The 14,606-nt window shown below is 42.2% G+C and overlaps 1 protein-coding gene across 1 annotated transcript in view; it reads left to right on the forward strand.

Moving 5' to 3' along the window:
* Positions 1-14,606, forward strand: part of MST1R (macrophage stimulating 1 receptor) — a 1,081,737-nt gene that overhangs the window by 914,189 nt on the left and 152,942 nt on the right. Inside the window, exons 8-9 of the mRNA XM_044078935.1 lie at positions 798-934; positions 11,507-11,671. Of these exons, the coding sequence (XP_043934870.1) occupies positions 798-934; positions 11,507-11,671 (302 nt within the window). The remainder of the gene's footprint in view (positions 1-797; positions 935-11,506; positions 11,672-14,606) is intronic.

The following is a 14,606-nucleotide window of genomic DNA, read 5'->3' on the forward strand; positions in this document are numbered from 1 at the left end:
CAGGTATAGTAAAATCAACACACTGTCTCAAAACTATCATATACTGTTAACAATAACAAACTAAAAATATCAGCACAAGCAGAAAAACGCAAAATATGCAGCTAACTATGAAGGAAAAGCTCAAAATAAACCTAAGAGCATCTGGGGGGAGGGGGTGCAATACTGACAACTGCTTCTATTCCTTGGGGAGAGGTTATAATCTACCTTTTTTTTATCCCCCTCCCCCACCGCTGCATTTGTCAACATGTCTCAGGGCTACTCCCCTCATTGAACAGTACCTCCCACAGGGAGCATTTCCGGCAAATGCCCTTCCGCCTGGTTAGGCATAAACATTCCTCACTGTTACTGCCTCAGAGACCGAAGTTGCAAATCAATCCTGGGTCATCTAGGCTGTAGGAAAGGGTTTATCAATCTATGCCCTAGTGCTTGCTTGTTCCCCACATCTCATTTAATCAGTTCTGACATTACTGTACCTTGGGTAAAGGAGAAAAATATGAATGCAGTGCAGTTATTCAATGAACGTACATTTGGTGAGGTACTAGTTGTCGAATGCTAAGCTGTTGTGCAACTGGTATAATACCTTACAAGACAAACAGTTAAAATGGTGCTAAGCTTCTTTTTTAGCATTTGTGCTTGGGAGGAGGGCAGCACCTTTGCACATTTTTGCATTGACTGGCTTTATATTATCAAAGCTGTGTGTGTTCCTGGTCCAGGGGTATAAGTCACATTAACAAACAAATCAATAGAGAAGGGGACAGCATTACTTTTTCATAACACTGTGTTTCTTTCTTCTACAGGAGCCTCATGTATTAGATATGATCCCATCATACGGACCAGTGGCAGGAGGAACAAACATTACAGTAAGAGGCACAGACCTCAATGTGGGGAGTAGCAGAAACATAACCATCAATGGTGAACAGTGTATTTCTGTCAGGTAGGAAAGCTTCATCTGTGCTCCCTTTTTGTATTTGATTTGTTTAGAATGATCTTCCATGTGTGTAATTTGCTGGAAACCCACAGGACTTTGGACATATTTAGAAATGGATACCCCACTCCACCCACACCCCCACCCCCCACACACACACACACACACACACACACACACACACACACACACACACACACACACACACACACACACACACACACACACACCAATTATGATGCATAGGTGGGTTAGCAGGAGTTAGCATGAGCCAAACTCAAGCCTGATTCCGGGTTCAGCTTGGGTTCGTGTTCTGGAAAGCTAACGAGTTGGGAACGAGCCAAGACACTGATTTTTTTTGAGTGTCTGAATATTCAGACCAGATCTGCACACTATTACTGGTTGTGCAACCTGATATGTCCTGCAGAGATGCAATTAGGGCAAGGTTCCAGGAAAACCGCAGGTATTACTTAGATCATAGACAGTTACCATCCAACCAAATACCATACTCATGGGGAACTTTAATTAAGCCTCTATAAACTGGGAATCATATACAGCTCCAAATTTGCAGTCACAGTGATTCCTGGAATATGTAAACACAAGTGTCCTAGACCAGATAGTGCATATGCTCACTAGAAGTGCAAAATATTATTTATTTATTTTACATTTACTGACCGGGTTTGTCCGACTGAGCTGTGTAGCTCTTTTTCAGAGGAGGCCTGAGGAGAAAAGCTCCACAATATTACAATAGGTTTAACAGAAATAGAAAAAATATGTTTAACAGAAACAAAGAAAACAAAAGTTTCAGTATTCTACAGTTATAGTATTTTACAGTAGCAGTATTTTAACAATTTTTATTTTTTTTTATTATTACAAACCATCAAAGAATGTCATCAGTTGTAATTGCCACAAAGCTAAGAATGTGCATAAAAATGAAATAAAAGTAGAGGTATACAAAGGGCAGTTGGTAGACTGTCTAAGAAATTGGATCTGGTACTCACACATATGGAAAAATTCTGCAGTCTAGTCAGTGTCAGGGCTGTGTGTTGGCTCTGTTCCTCTTTGACATCTACTTCTCAAAAGTCAAGGGCCTTTGGCTGACCAAGTTTGCAAATTTCTGCAAACTAGGAGCTGTCATAGACTCTTTTAAGATACTAACATCTTACAGGAAGTTCTAACACAGACAAATGGCTGGTGCCAAAGCCATTACTCAGGATCAAGAAATGCATAATAGCACCTTTTGGGAAGTCAGCCAATTAGGGAAACTACATGACTGATAAAACAGCCCTAAGCATAGACCCAATAGTCTTGGATTTAGGGATACTTGAAGATAGTGAACTAGCTTTTGAACATGATGTGTCTAAGATAGTAAGAAAATCATTCTATGTTGCTCATCTTATAAGTAAGGGCTTTTTTTTCCAGGTCCAGGGAAGTCACTGTGCCACTGTATTCAGCCCTTATCAGACCCATCACTGAGTGTAATGCCCCTTTTTGTATGTACTTGATAAGGCGCATGTATCAACTGGAACATCAAGGTTCCAAACAAAAAGAATGCATGCAAATACAATGTCCTTTACAAATCACCTCAAATACCTTTCTCTGTACTCTGTTCATAGGTTCATAGTTGTTTACTAGGCTAACAAACACAAGAGCCTTTTTAAGCCTAGTCATGCATCCCAAATCTCTGACAAGTTCTGGTACCCTTGATAAGTATAAGCAGGGCTTAGGAGATGAAACATTTACACACGGGGCCTGGGATTTAAACCATTTACAGGTGGCCTGTTTCCATTAGAAACATAGGTGCCAAACCAGGGATGAATTTCCTGTTCTCCATCCAATTGCTGAAGTTATACTTGAATTGGGTTGGGGGGAACTCTGCTCCACATGGATGGGGAGCCTATTCCAGAGACTGGGTAGTCTCTGGCATACGTATCTGTCTCTCCAGCAGGTTATATCATAGGCAAGATTTAAGTCTTTAGAACAGGTAATTCTGGTTCTGTTCGTTTGTGGGTTTGCAGAAGAATAGTGTCTGACAATGACCTGTATGTCAGGCATAGATCTCCCCTCAACAGCCTGTAAGAGACAGAATACAAAGATAGTGCCTTGAGGTGGTCTTCACAGGATGTTTTACTTTTGTATTTATTTTATTTTATTTTACATTTGTTGACCGGGGGTGTCTGACTGAGCCAAAAAGGCCCTTTTCAGCAGAGGCTTGGGGAGAAAAGCTCCACAAAGAAAAATTAGACACATTTAGTTATTTAGACATGATCAGTATACACATAAATTACAAGAGACATGTTTTTACAGCCCTGTATTCTTTTAGTGAGGAAACTCTGTGGACATTCCAGTTGTTGGATATGCCTGGTTAGGTACATAACGAAGGGGACATTGTACTCAATGATAGATCTGATGAATGCCAAATAAAGTGGAACAATGACTTCCTTGTACCTAGATGCCATACCTTTGTTTATAAGTTGCGCAACATAGAATTATTTCCTCACACATGATGGTCAAAGGCTAGATTACTGTCTGTGTGTGTTCCTAAGTCTCTGACTTTTGGGTCACCTCTAAGGAATGTGTTGTCAATATGATAGTTACCAGGGGTGGATGACTTCCCAAAGGATACTGTTATGCATTTCTTGACATTTAGTTTTAGTCCATGGCTCTGACATCAGTTGTTTGTCTGTGTTAGCCCCTCCTGGATAACATGCCTAAGGGACTCCATTTGTGACTGGCCTTCCTAGTTCTAACTTCCTGGGTCCTGCCTGTGAGCCATGTGGCTCTCAACCGGGTGACCTATAGGTTTGCACCTAACCTCTTGAGTTTGTCAACAATGTCCAAGTGGGCTATTGTGTCACATGCCTTCACAAAGTCAAGATAGGCAGTGTGAACTGTTTTGTCATCATTCATTGCTTTGCTTTGGTGACTGGGTCTTTATTACAAAGTCGAAGTCTTATAACTTCGAACAAGTAATGTTCGAACCATTATGTTCGAAATTACAAAACTTCGACTATGGATAAAAAATAAAAAAATAACGGAAAAGAAAATAAACTGTTTTAAACAGGGGGGCAAGCTCCACTGCATCCCCCACACACCTCGCTACTTAAATATATCAACTCCAAGATCACACCCCATTGAACAAAATGGAAACCTCCGCTTATGGAGATTTCCATTCAAACGCTCAAACTTTTACAAATTCGAACTTATGGTCTTGACCATATGAGGTTCAAACTTGTAAAAGTTCAACTACATGACAGGAACCCTTGGTGACCTTCTGAAAGACGTACATGGTGAGTAGTTATGACCTGCCCTTGATGAAACCAAATTGACTTGGTTCCAGTGCCTGGAGGTTTACTATATCATTATTGATCATTTCCATGATAACTCTTTCCATGGCTTTGTATGTAAGATTAGTGAGACTTATGAGTCTGTTGTTTCCAAGGTATGTAGATGGCCCACCTTTGTGCAGAGGGATGAATGTTGCTATTCTCCATTCATAAGGAACAGAGCCTGTTTGGGGGCTACAGTTAAATAGCAATTCCATAGGGCTGGATAGGTCATGTTTCATGTTATTTAGAAGGTATCCTGGGATATTGTCTGGGCCCATTGATTTAGTGTTCTTGGCCTTAGAGAGAGCATTAAGGACCTGTTCCTTAGTGATAGTAGGGGGAGTTATACTTGATAGTATTCCTTGAGGGACGGTTGAGGAGGAGAGAGAGTTAAAGTTGGAGCTGAAGTTGTTGGCCAGTAGGTTTGCTATACCTTCTGGTTCAGTATAGGTGGCTACACTTGCAATGAGCTAGGCACACGTTTGTGTATTGCCTTTTAGGCTGTGGGCATAGCTAATGAATACCTTGTAGTTGTCCTTGGCTTGGGAGGCCAAATGTACCTGAAATTTGGCTTTGGTAAACTTTGTCTTCCGAGTCGTTTAGTTTGATGGGGGTGCTTTTATCCTGCCTGGTGCTGCACCTCCTTACCTTTTGCCATGATTTTCTTCCTTCTGTTAAACACCTTATTGATTTTATGAAGGTTATGATCTCCAAGAGGTGTAGTCAAAATGGACAACGTACACCTTCTTAGAAGAATCCAGAATTTAAGCAGTACAAATACATTCAGAAACTTTGTACTTTCTAATACATGTTTTGTAGAAAAATGATGGCAACACTCTGAACTCCATACTTTTGTACTCTTTCGCATATAACATTTAAAAAAAGGGCTGTCATGTGAGTGCTAATGAATCATCTACTTTTGCCTCTGTACACCATGCTGATAAGAGCTACATTGTGTTAAGGCTACCTTAGACTCATCTTGTTAACAAATATCACACTTATGGCAACTTTCCCATTGTGTTTCCATAATGCAGGTCACCTGCTGGGAAAAGGAGGCATTCTAGGCACCTTCACAGCAGCCCTCTGCTGATGTATCAAGTGAAGGGTCAGGTGTTGAGGACACAGTTTCCTAACAGGGAGGGATGAAAGCCCCTCTTTACTGGAAGGCCCTGCGCACTCATCTTTGCTGAACTACAGCTGCACCAGCTAGTTGAGGCTGAGGTGGAGCATTAGGCTCGAGACCGAATTGGTTATAATGTATCCTTCCTGTAGTGGAGTGCAGATTTCTTAAAGTGCTAGACCCCGACCATCTAGTTACTGGGGGTCTCACTGCCATTAGTTACTCAACAAAATAAGCTAACAATGTCTCTCTATAGGTTACTCTCCTTCCACAGCCAGCATCCCACCCTTTCCAAGATGTGACCCACTTCCTACTATCGCGTTTCTTGTACTTGTTTCAACACTCCCAGTTACCATTTGTCCACCCCGTGTAAGTATGTGTCCACCCCTGATCTTGCAAACCTCGTGTTTACACTATCACCGTGTTTGTACTGTTTTATTTTTGTGTATTTATCCTTACAAGCTTTCCCACAACCTCTTTCCATATGCACGTCCATACAGTACCTTCTCTACATCCCTCCTACTTCTGATAGGGAGATGATCTGCAAGAAATACCCATGGTTATTAGTCTAGCAAAGTAAAAGCATTTCCTAACCACAGCTGATGCATAGTAATCAAAGGAGTCTGGTAATGTAAAAGGGTTTTCTAATCACAGTGGATACATGGTAATCAAAGGAATCTGGCCAGGTAAAAGATTTCCTACCCACAATGGATACATAGTAATCAAAGTATAGCTCATTGTTTCCTAACCACAGTGGATACATTGTAATCAAAGGATAGCTCATTGTTTCCTAACCACAGTGGGTACATAGTAATCAAAGGATAGCTCATTGTTTCATAATCGCAGTGGATACATATTAATCAAAGGATAGCTCATTGTTTCCTAATCGCAGTGGATTCATAGTAATCAAAGGATAGCTCATTGTTTCCTAATCGCAGTGGCTACATAGTAATCAGAGGATAGCTCATTGGTTCCTATCCACAATGGATAAATAGTAATCAAAGGATAGCTCATTGGTTCCTAACCACAGTGGATACATAGTATTCAAAGGATAGCTCATTGTCAGTAAAGTGCCCCAGTCCCTAATGGCTGAGTCAACTTTTAAAGGAGTGTAACTTATACAGTAGCTACATAGGTGTCCAGTTTTGCCTAAGGACATTGTGCTGCATTTTTTGGCATTTTGTTTTAGGCCGTGGTCCAGGCACCATGTATTGCTGCATGTTAGTCCCTCCTAAAGAATCTGTAAATCAGATGGAGAGTTTTTTCTAGTAGTTCCAAATTTGCAGTCATCTGTAAACTTTGTCAGCCCCAAGCCCTTAATGTCAGCCTTGACATCAGAGGAATAAATACCAAAAACAAGTGACCCAAGGACTAATCCCAGAGGACACCAGTGGTAACTATCCTTTTTGAAGAGAGTGTGGCTCCCACACTTACAGATTTTTTTTAAACAACCTGATATAAGGCTGTACACTATGTGTGCATGCATTAGTGTTTATCCAAAAGGCTATCCAGCCTGGTACAATGTTTATAAAAGCTACAAAGTTCAAATGTCTCAGTAAAAGGTATGTTTTGATGGCTGTTGGGCAGAATTCATAAAGACACACTGGGTGAACACTGCTGTGTAGTGCACAAAATGCTAATTATCACTGTGCATTCAGGTGGGCAGCATTGACGCTCAGATCCACCAGGGATTGCTTTAGTGGAATAAATGCACCAAAATGCACAGCCCTTGTGCTGCTCCGTACAGAAGAGCAATGAGGTCACTGGCTTTATACATATTATACTGCTGAGTGCGAGCATCACATGTTCGTAGTATGAGAGGAAAATGGAACAGTACCCACGAGGCAGGAATAACATCCCGTGGTAATGGTCTTACAATGTAATGCAGCACAGAGCAGCATGCACTGGAATGCTTTCAAATATCAACATATGGCTAATCACTGTGTGTGGCCAACATCGTAAGACCACACCCATCAGTGGAAAAATGGGGTAAAAAATGGAATGAAGAGGTCAGACAGAAACGGAGATGACAGCAGCAGAAGGAAAGACACAGAGAGCCCTCAGAAAAGTGAGGGAAGGCAGAATGTAATTTTTGGAGATAACAGAACTACATTATTATTCCTCTCTATACCTCTCAACCTTTCAACACAACAAATCTGGACAAAGCCAGAAATAATGGGGGGACAAAGGCCCACAAACGGGGACAGATTTAAAATATTGCTCCTATAAACTTATAAACTTGCTAGAATGACAGATTTTGCATGATTATATTTTTTCTGAATGACATGAAGTCTGAAACTCAAATGTCTGTCATTATTTAGTATTATTTAGTAACTTCCATCCTCTATGATTTTCAAGAAAGCCACAAATTTTATGAGGAACAGATCAAAAATAAGAGGCAAAAATCTGAACATTCTGCAAAGGTCTGGACAGTTGAGAGGTATGTCCCTCTCGACTCCTCCCTTCTCAAGCCCATAATAGAGTGTAATGGCCCCTTTGGTATTTACCTTTGTAAGCAGATGACCCAGCCTGATGGCCCCATTGGTACGTACCTGTCTAAACAGATGACTCAGCCTAATGGCCCCTTTGGTATGTACCTACCTAAGCAGATGACCCAGCCTGATGGCCCCTTTGGTATGTACCTGTCTAAGCAGATAACCCAGCCTTATGGCCCCTTTAGTATGTATCTACCTAAGCAAATGATCCAGCCTGATGGACCCTTTCGTATGTACCTATCTAAGCAGATGACCCAGCCTGATGGCCCCTTTGGTATGTACCTGTCTAAGCAGATGACCCAGCCTAATGGCCCGTTTGGTGTGTACTTGTCTAAGCAGATGACCCAGCCTGATGGCCCCTTTGGTATGTACCTGTCTAAGCAGATGACCCAGCGTGATGACCCCTTTGGTATGTACCTATCTAAGCAGATGACCCAACCTGATAGCCCCTTTGGTATGTACCTATCTAAGCAGATGACCCAGCCCCTTTCGTATGTACCTATCTAAGCAGATGACCCAGCCTGATGGCCCCTTTGGTATGTAACTGTCTAAGCAGATGACCCACCCTGAGAGACTATAGCATTTCCTTACTAAGATATTCAAGTTCCAAAGTAGCTCACCTAGTTAATACTGAATGTGTGTGTACAAGAGTATCACTGAACAGACTAATGGCTCAATTCCCATTGTGGGTGATGTTTTCTAGTTAATACTGAATGTGTGTACAAGAGTATCACTGAACAGACTAATGTCCCAAATCCCATTGTAGGTGATGTTTTCTTTTACCCTGGAAGGGCTAGCCTCCTAGAAGTGTAAACCTTGGCTCGAGATGACTGTCACTTTTGAAGTGACACCTCAACCCAATGTGCAAAATGGGAAAAAGGAGTTGAGGATGGATGGATGGATATTCAAGTTCATGTATTCTTTGAGCTACCCAGACCAGCGGTTTTTTACAGACTGTTGAGAGATGACCTCTGTTTAGCTTAGAGAGCCTCAAAAGATGCAGTCCTATACAATCTAATGCACATCCACAAAACTAATAACTCCTCAAAACTGGCACAAGTGATCTTAACCCCCACCAAAGCATAAATAGAACCCTCTGGTGAGATAAATGTATATCCTACTGAATCTCTCATTATGGAATAGAGGACCTTTGAAAATAAAGCAAAGTAGCTCCCTGACCCTCTTTTTAAAAGTGTAACCTGGCTGAATGGATTTGCAGTCAAAAATACAGCTTAGGTCTGGCCCCTCAAGCCTTTATTGAAAGGGGTTCAAACTTGATGTGAATTAGTCATGCCCATGGGTACCTACATTTTTTGGGTATTGTGACTAGACTACTAATAGTCTTTGGGACTGACAGCCTAGCATTGACCTATGAACTTATAAAATTAATACATGACCTATGAACTTATAAAATGAACATGTGCATATGGTTAGAAAACAATATCTGCAGTGCTTTTACATTTTAATTACATCAAATGTCTTCACTGATACAATTCTTTGGGTGAATTTCACAGACTTATTCATGAAGTACAGCCAAATATTATAGAACTTAATTCATTCTGTACCAGCCACTGTATTTTAACGTCTGTGTAACCATAATTTTGCATTAAGAACCTTATTTTTTATGACATGATGATCTGGTATAGCAAAATATGACACAATATATTTATCATATTTTAAACATTTTAATAGCACACTCACCAGTTTGTATGAGAGAGCTATATATGGACAGGTAGATACTAGGCTAGTTGTCCTTTTGGATCATTTTAAGCCCAGCCAATTTCCCAAAAGTGAGAATCAAACCATGTACTTTGTGTCTGAGAGGTAAACACCTTAACCATTATTCCAATCCTCCCCCCATATAACTTAGAAAGCTGTGTTAACAGTATGTGGTGTATCCTGGAGCAGTTCTGATGTACTGCACATGCATATGCCTACACAGTGCATTAGAGTTGTATGTAGAGGAAGCAACGGAGAAAGGAATATCTCCGTTGCTTTTTTAAAGTTGTCTCACTATGTTAAATGAGTTTAACATAGCGAGATATCTTTAAAAAAAGCAACGGAGAAAGGAAGATCTCTGTTCCCTTTTTTAAAGCTATCTCACTATGTTAAACAAGTTTAACATAGCGAGACAGCTTTAAAAAAAGGAACAGAGAAAGGAAGATCTCTGTTGCTTTTTTTTATGATATATTGCTATGTTAAACACGTTTAACATAGCGAGATTACAGCAACGGAGCTCTTCCGTTCTCCATTGCTGCCTAACACAAAAAAAAGTAAAGACCTATACTAATGGAAAAAGTCCAGGCGACCGGACCTTTTTCCATTAGTATAAGTCGGATTTACAATGGGCACGCTGACCAATCAGCGTGCAAGTTTTGGAATATTAATGGGGGGGGTCGTTGTATAATAGATATTTTTACATGTTGTTTGCGGGTGGGTAAAGTGGGGCTTGCTGCTTGAATAGAGTGTTTTTTTTAATTTGTTTTTTTATTTGATTGTTTTGAGGATCAGCCTTTTTGGGTTGTTTTTTTGAGTGTTGCTACTGATGTGATTCATATTTATGCATGTATCCCATTAATGATAGGATCATAGGAGATTACTAGGCTCTTGACCTGGAGGTCATTTTAAGCCTAGAGGTTTCAACCCAGTGTAATACCATAGAAGTGCTAGTCAATATCTAAGATTGCATTTAGTGATGACTGCTCATATACAGGAGGGCTGTGAGCATTATCCTTGGTAAGAATTTATGGTTCCCCATTCACTTGTCCAGGAACTAGACAGATACCTGTGTCCTGTGTGAATAGCGTCATAAAGGTGCCTTTTTTCTCATGAATTGATAGCCTGTTCCAAAGATGTAGCAGTCACTGGGAGCTAAATCTGTCCTTGTTTAAGTTGCAGGCCATATTTAATTCCCTGTAATGGGTAGCCCTAGACTCATTTGATTTACATATATGCAGTAAGTTCATTAGGTTGGGTCTTGGACTGTTCTGTAGGCCAGGCATAATTCTCCCTAAGAAGTCTATATGATACGGAGTACAGTGACAGGGACTTTAGTTGGTCTGTGTAAGGCACATGCTGGAGGCCCTTGATCTTAGATACCTCTGAGGATTCTTTAATCTCTGCAGGTGCTTCATACAGTATATGCCGAATGGGGCATTATACTCAATTATGGGCCAGATAAGTTCTGAATGTGGAGGGGTTAAGAGAGATAATAAGACTATGAACTGTTTAAAGAGTTGCTTCATGTAGTCCAAGGGTTTGAGTCTCTTAGCCTTCATTTGTCTAATGTTTGACTCTCAGAAAATCACTTACCTGGCAGTGCTCTGGAGCAATATAGACCACGGATTAGGCTCCTCAGTGCTTTCCTGGGCTGCTACGTAGTGAACCTACAACAGTCTTGAAGTATGATACCATTATAGGCCATTTCTGTTAGCTGATAGTGTGTTAGCGGTGTATGCGGCACCTCTGAAGGATACAGAACTAACTTTTAAAACCTAATCACTACTATTTTAATACCACAGATAGCTTGAGCCGTAGTGTAATTTGTGAAGTATTTTATGACTAAAATGTGTGTTGCCTGAAACCCCTTGAGATATTACCAGAATGCTGCTAATTTGCTCCTGTTTCTTGTTTTCAGTGTGGCAGACACCTCCATAGTGTGCACAACTCCGCCGATGGAGCAGGAGATGGAGACTAATGTTGCAGTCACAATCGACTCTGTGCAGCTGAGCAGTGCGCTTGTATTCCGTTACAGATCTAACCCAGTTGTCTTCAGCATTACTCCTGCATGCGGCTTTGCCAAGTACGTATGATTTGCAAACATTTCGCTTATTTTTATTTAGGTATCGTGTGCCTTGATTGTACTATGGTGTACAGTGTGCAGTGTACGTGCTTACGCATACATGTATATGTGTCGATAGCAGAATACTCAATTGAAGAGGTTAACAATCTACAGCTGCTGCTTCTTTACTTCCCCTTCCCATATTCCAGTCTTCCCGCACTGCATTGCTGGAGTCTGTTTACCTGCCGTTTATCACTTATTCTGCTATTTCATTGTACCTGTCGCTGTTTCTGTCACTAGACATTCCTTATATCTCACGTAAAGTTAGTGCCCTTAGTTTGAAGACCGCGGTCCCTGATGCTCCTTATCTTTATTCATTATCTCTGTAGTCTAGCAGTCTTCTATCATTACTGTATGAGACAGTTATATACTGTATCCCCACTTTCATCCTAACTTTCAGAGAAAGCTATGATAATTCTTTAATAATTTCCTTATAGCTTGATGTCCATCTGTTTTATCACCTTTATAGCCTTGCTTTTTTTATTTTCCCAGCATTTTGATTTTTTCCTAAACAGCCTATCGCAGTATGCACACCGATCCTGTTGTGATCCGACCAGGAACCTGCAGACGGGAAAATAACCACCTTTTGCTTTGAGTCTATTCTGTGTAGGATGTGGTCCAGTAACCTGGTGGTTTCCACAGCTGATGCTTTTACTCTTTACCTGCGGTTCATCTGTGTAGTTATAGCTATCCGAGGTCAAACTGCTGGTTTTAAAGGCAACTCCTTAGCTTATAAACCATTGAAGCATAGATGAAGCACATTATGCTTTCTTTGTATCAGAGCCCTGCTGCCACGTGTCTGCACAGTCTGATTATGCTTTCTTTGTATCAGAGCCCTGCTGCCACGTGTCTGCACAGTCTGATCATGCTTTCTTTGTATCAGAGCCCTGCTGCCACGTGTCTGCACAGTCTGATCATGCTTTCTTTGTATCAGAGCCCTGCTGCCACGTGTCTGCCAGTCTGATTATGCTTTCTTTGTATCAGAGCCCTGCTGCCACGTGTCTGCACAGTCTGATCATGCTTTCTTTGTATCAGAGCCCTGCTGCCACGTGTCTGCACAGTCTGATCATGCTTTCTTTGTATCAGAGCCCTGCTGCCACGTGTCTGCACAGTCTGATCATGCTTTCTTTGTATCAGAGCCCTGCTGCCACGTGTCTGCACAGTCTGATCATGCTTTCTTTGTATCAGAGCCCTGCTGCCACGTGTCTGCACAGTCTGATCATGCTTTCTTTGTATCAGAGCCCTGCTGCCACGTGTCTGCACAGTCTGATCATGCTTTCTTTGTATCAGAGCCCTGCTGCCACGTGTCTGCACAGTCTGATCATGCTTTCTTTGTATCAGAGCCCTGCTGCCACGTGTCTGCACAGTCTGATCATGCTTTCTTTGTATCAGAGCCCTGCTGCCACATGTCTGCACAGTCTGATCATGCTTTCTTTGTATCAGAGCCCTACTGCCACGTGTCTGCACAGTCTGATCATGCTTTCTTTGTATCAGAGCCCTGCTGCCACATGTCTGTACAGTCAGATCATGCTTTCTTTGTATCAGAGCCCTGCTGCCACATGTCTGCACAGTCTGATCATGCTTTCTTTGTATCAGAGCCCTGCTGCCACATGTCTGCTCAGTCTGATCATGCTTTCTTTGTATCAGAGCCCTGCTGCCACGTGTCTGCACAGTCTGATCATGCTTTCTTTGTATCAGAGCCCTGCTGCCACGTGTCTGCTCAGTCTGATCATGCTTTCTTTGTATCAGAGCCCTGCTGCCACGTGTCTGCACAGTCTGATCATGCTTTCTTTGTATCAGAGCCCTGCTGCCATTTGTCTTGCAGTCTGAGCATGCTTTCTTTGTATCAGAGCCCTGCTGCCACGTGTCTGCACAGTCTGATTATGCTTTCTTTGTATCAGAGCCCTGCTGCCACGTGTCTGCACAGTCTGATCATGCTTTCATTCTATCAGAGCCCTGCTGCCACATGTCTGCACAGTCTGATCATGCTTTCTTTGTATCAGAGCCCTGCTGCCACGTGTCTGCTCAGTCTGATCATGCTTTCTTTGTATCAGAGCCCTGCTGCCACGTGTCTGCACAGTCTGATCATGCTTTCTTTGTATCAGAGCCCTGCTGCCACATGTTTCGCAGTCTGATCATCTTTGTATCAGAGCCCTGCTGCCATGTTCTGCACAGTCTGATCATCCTTTCTTTGTATCAGAGCCCTACTGCCACATGTCTGCACAGTCTGATCATGCTTTCTTTGTATCAGAGCCCTGCTGCCACGTGTCTGCACAGTCTGATCATGCTTTCTTTGTATCAGAGCCCTGCTGCCACGTGTCTGCACAGTCTGATCATGCTTTCTTTGTATCAGAGCCCTGCTGCCACGTGTCTGCTCAGTCTGATCATGCTTTCTTTGTATCAGAGCCCTGCTGCCACGTGTCTGCACAGTCTGATCATGCTTTCTTTGTATCAGAGCCCTGCTGCCACGTGTCTGCACAGTCTGATCATGCTTTCTTTGTATCAGAGCCCTGCTGCCACATGTCTGCACAGTCTGATCATGCTTTCTTTGTATCAGAGCCCTGCTGCCACGTGTCTGCACAGTCTGATCATGCTTTCTTTGTATCAGAGCCCTGCTGCCACATGTCTGCACAGTCTGATCATGCTTTCTTTGTATCAGAGCCCTGCTGCCACGTGTCTGCACAGTCTGATCATGCTTTCTTTGTATCAGAGCCCTGCTGCCACGTGTCTGCTCAGTCTGATCATGCTTTCTTTGTATCAGAGCCCTGCTGCCACGTGTCTGCACAGTCTGATCATGCTTTCTTTGTATCAGAGCCCTGCTGCCACGTGTCTGCACAGTCTGATCATGCTTTCTTTGTATCAGAGCCCTGCTGCCACATGTCTGTACAGTCAGATC

This window comes from Protopterus annectens, chromosome 7.part1 (assembly GCF_019279795.1).
Source record: "Protopterus annectens isolate FY-2018-M chromosome 7.part1, PAN1.0, whole genome shotgun sequence".
Lineage (NCBI taxonomy): Eukaryota > Metazoa > Chordata > Ceratodontiformes > Protopteridae > Protopterus > Protopterus annectens.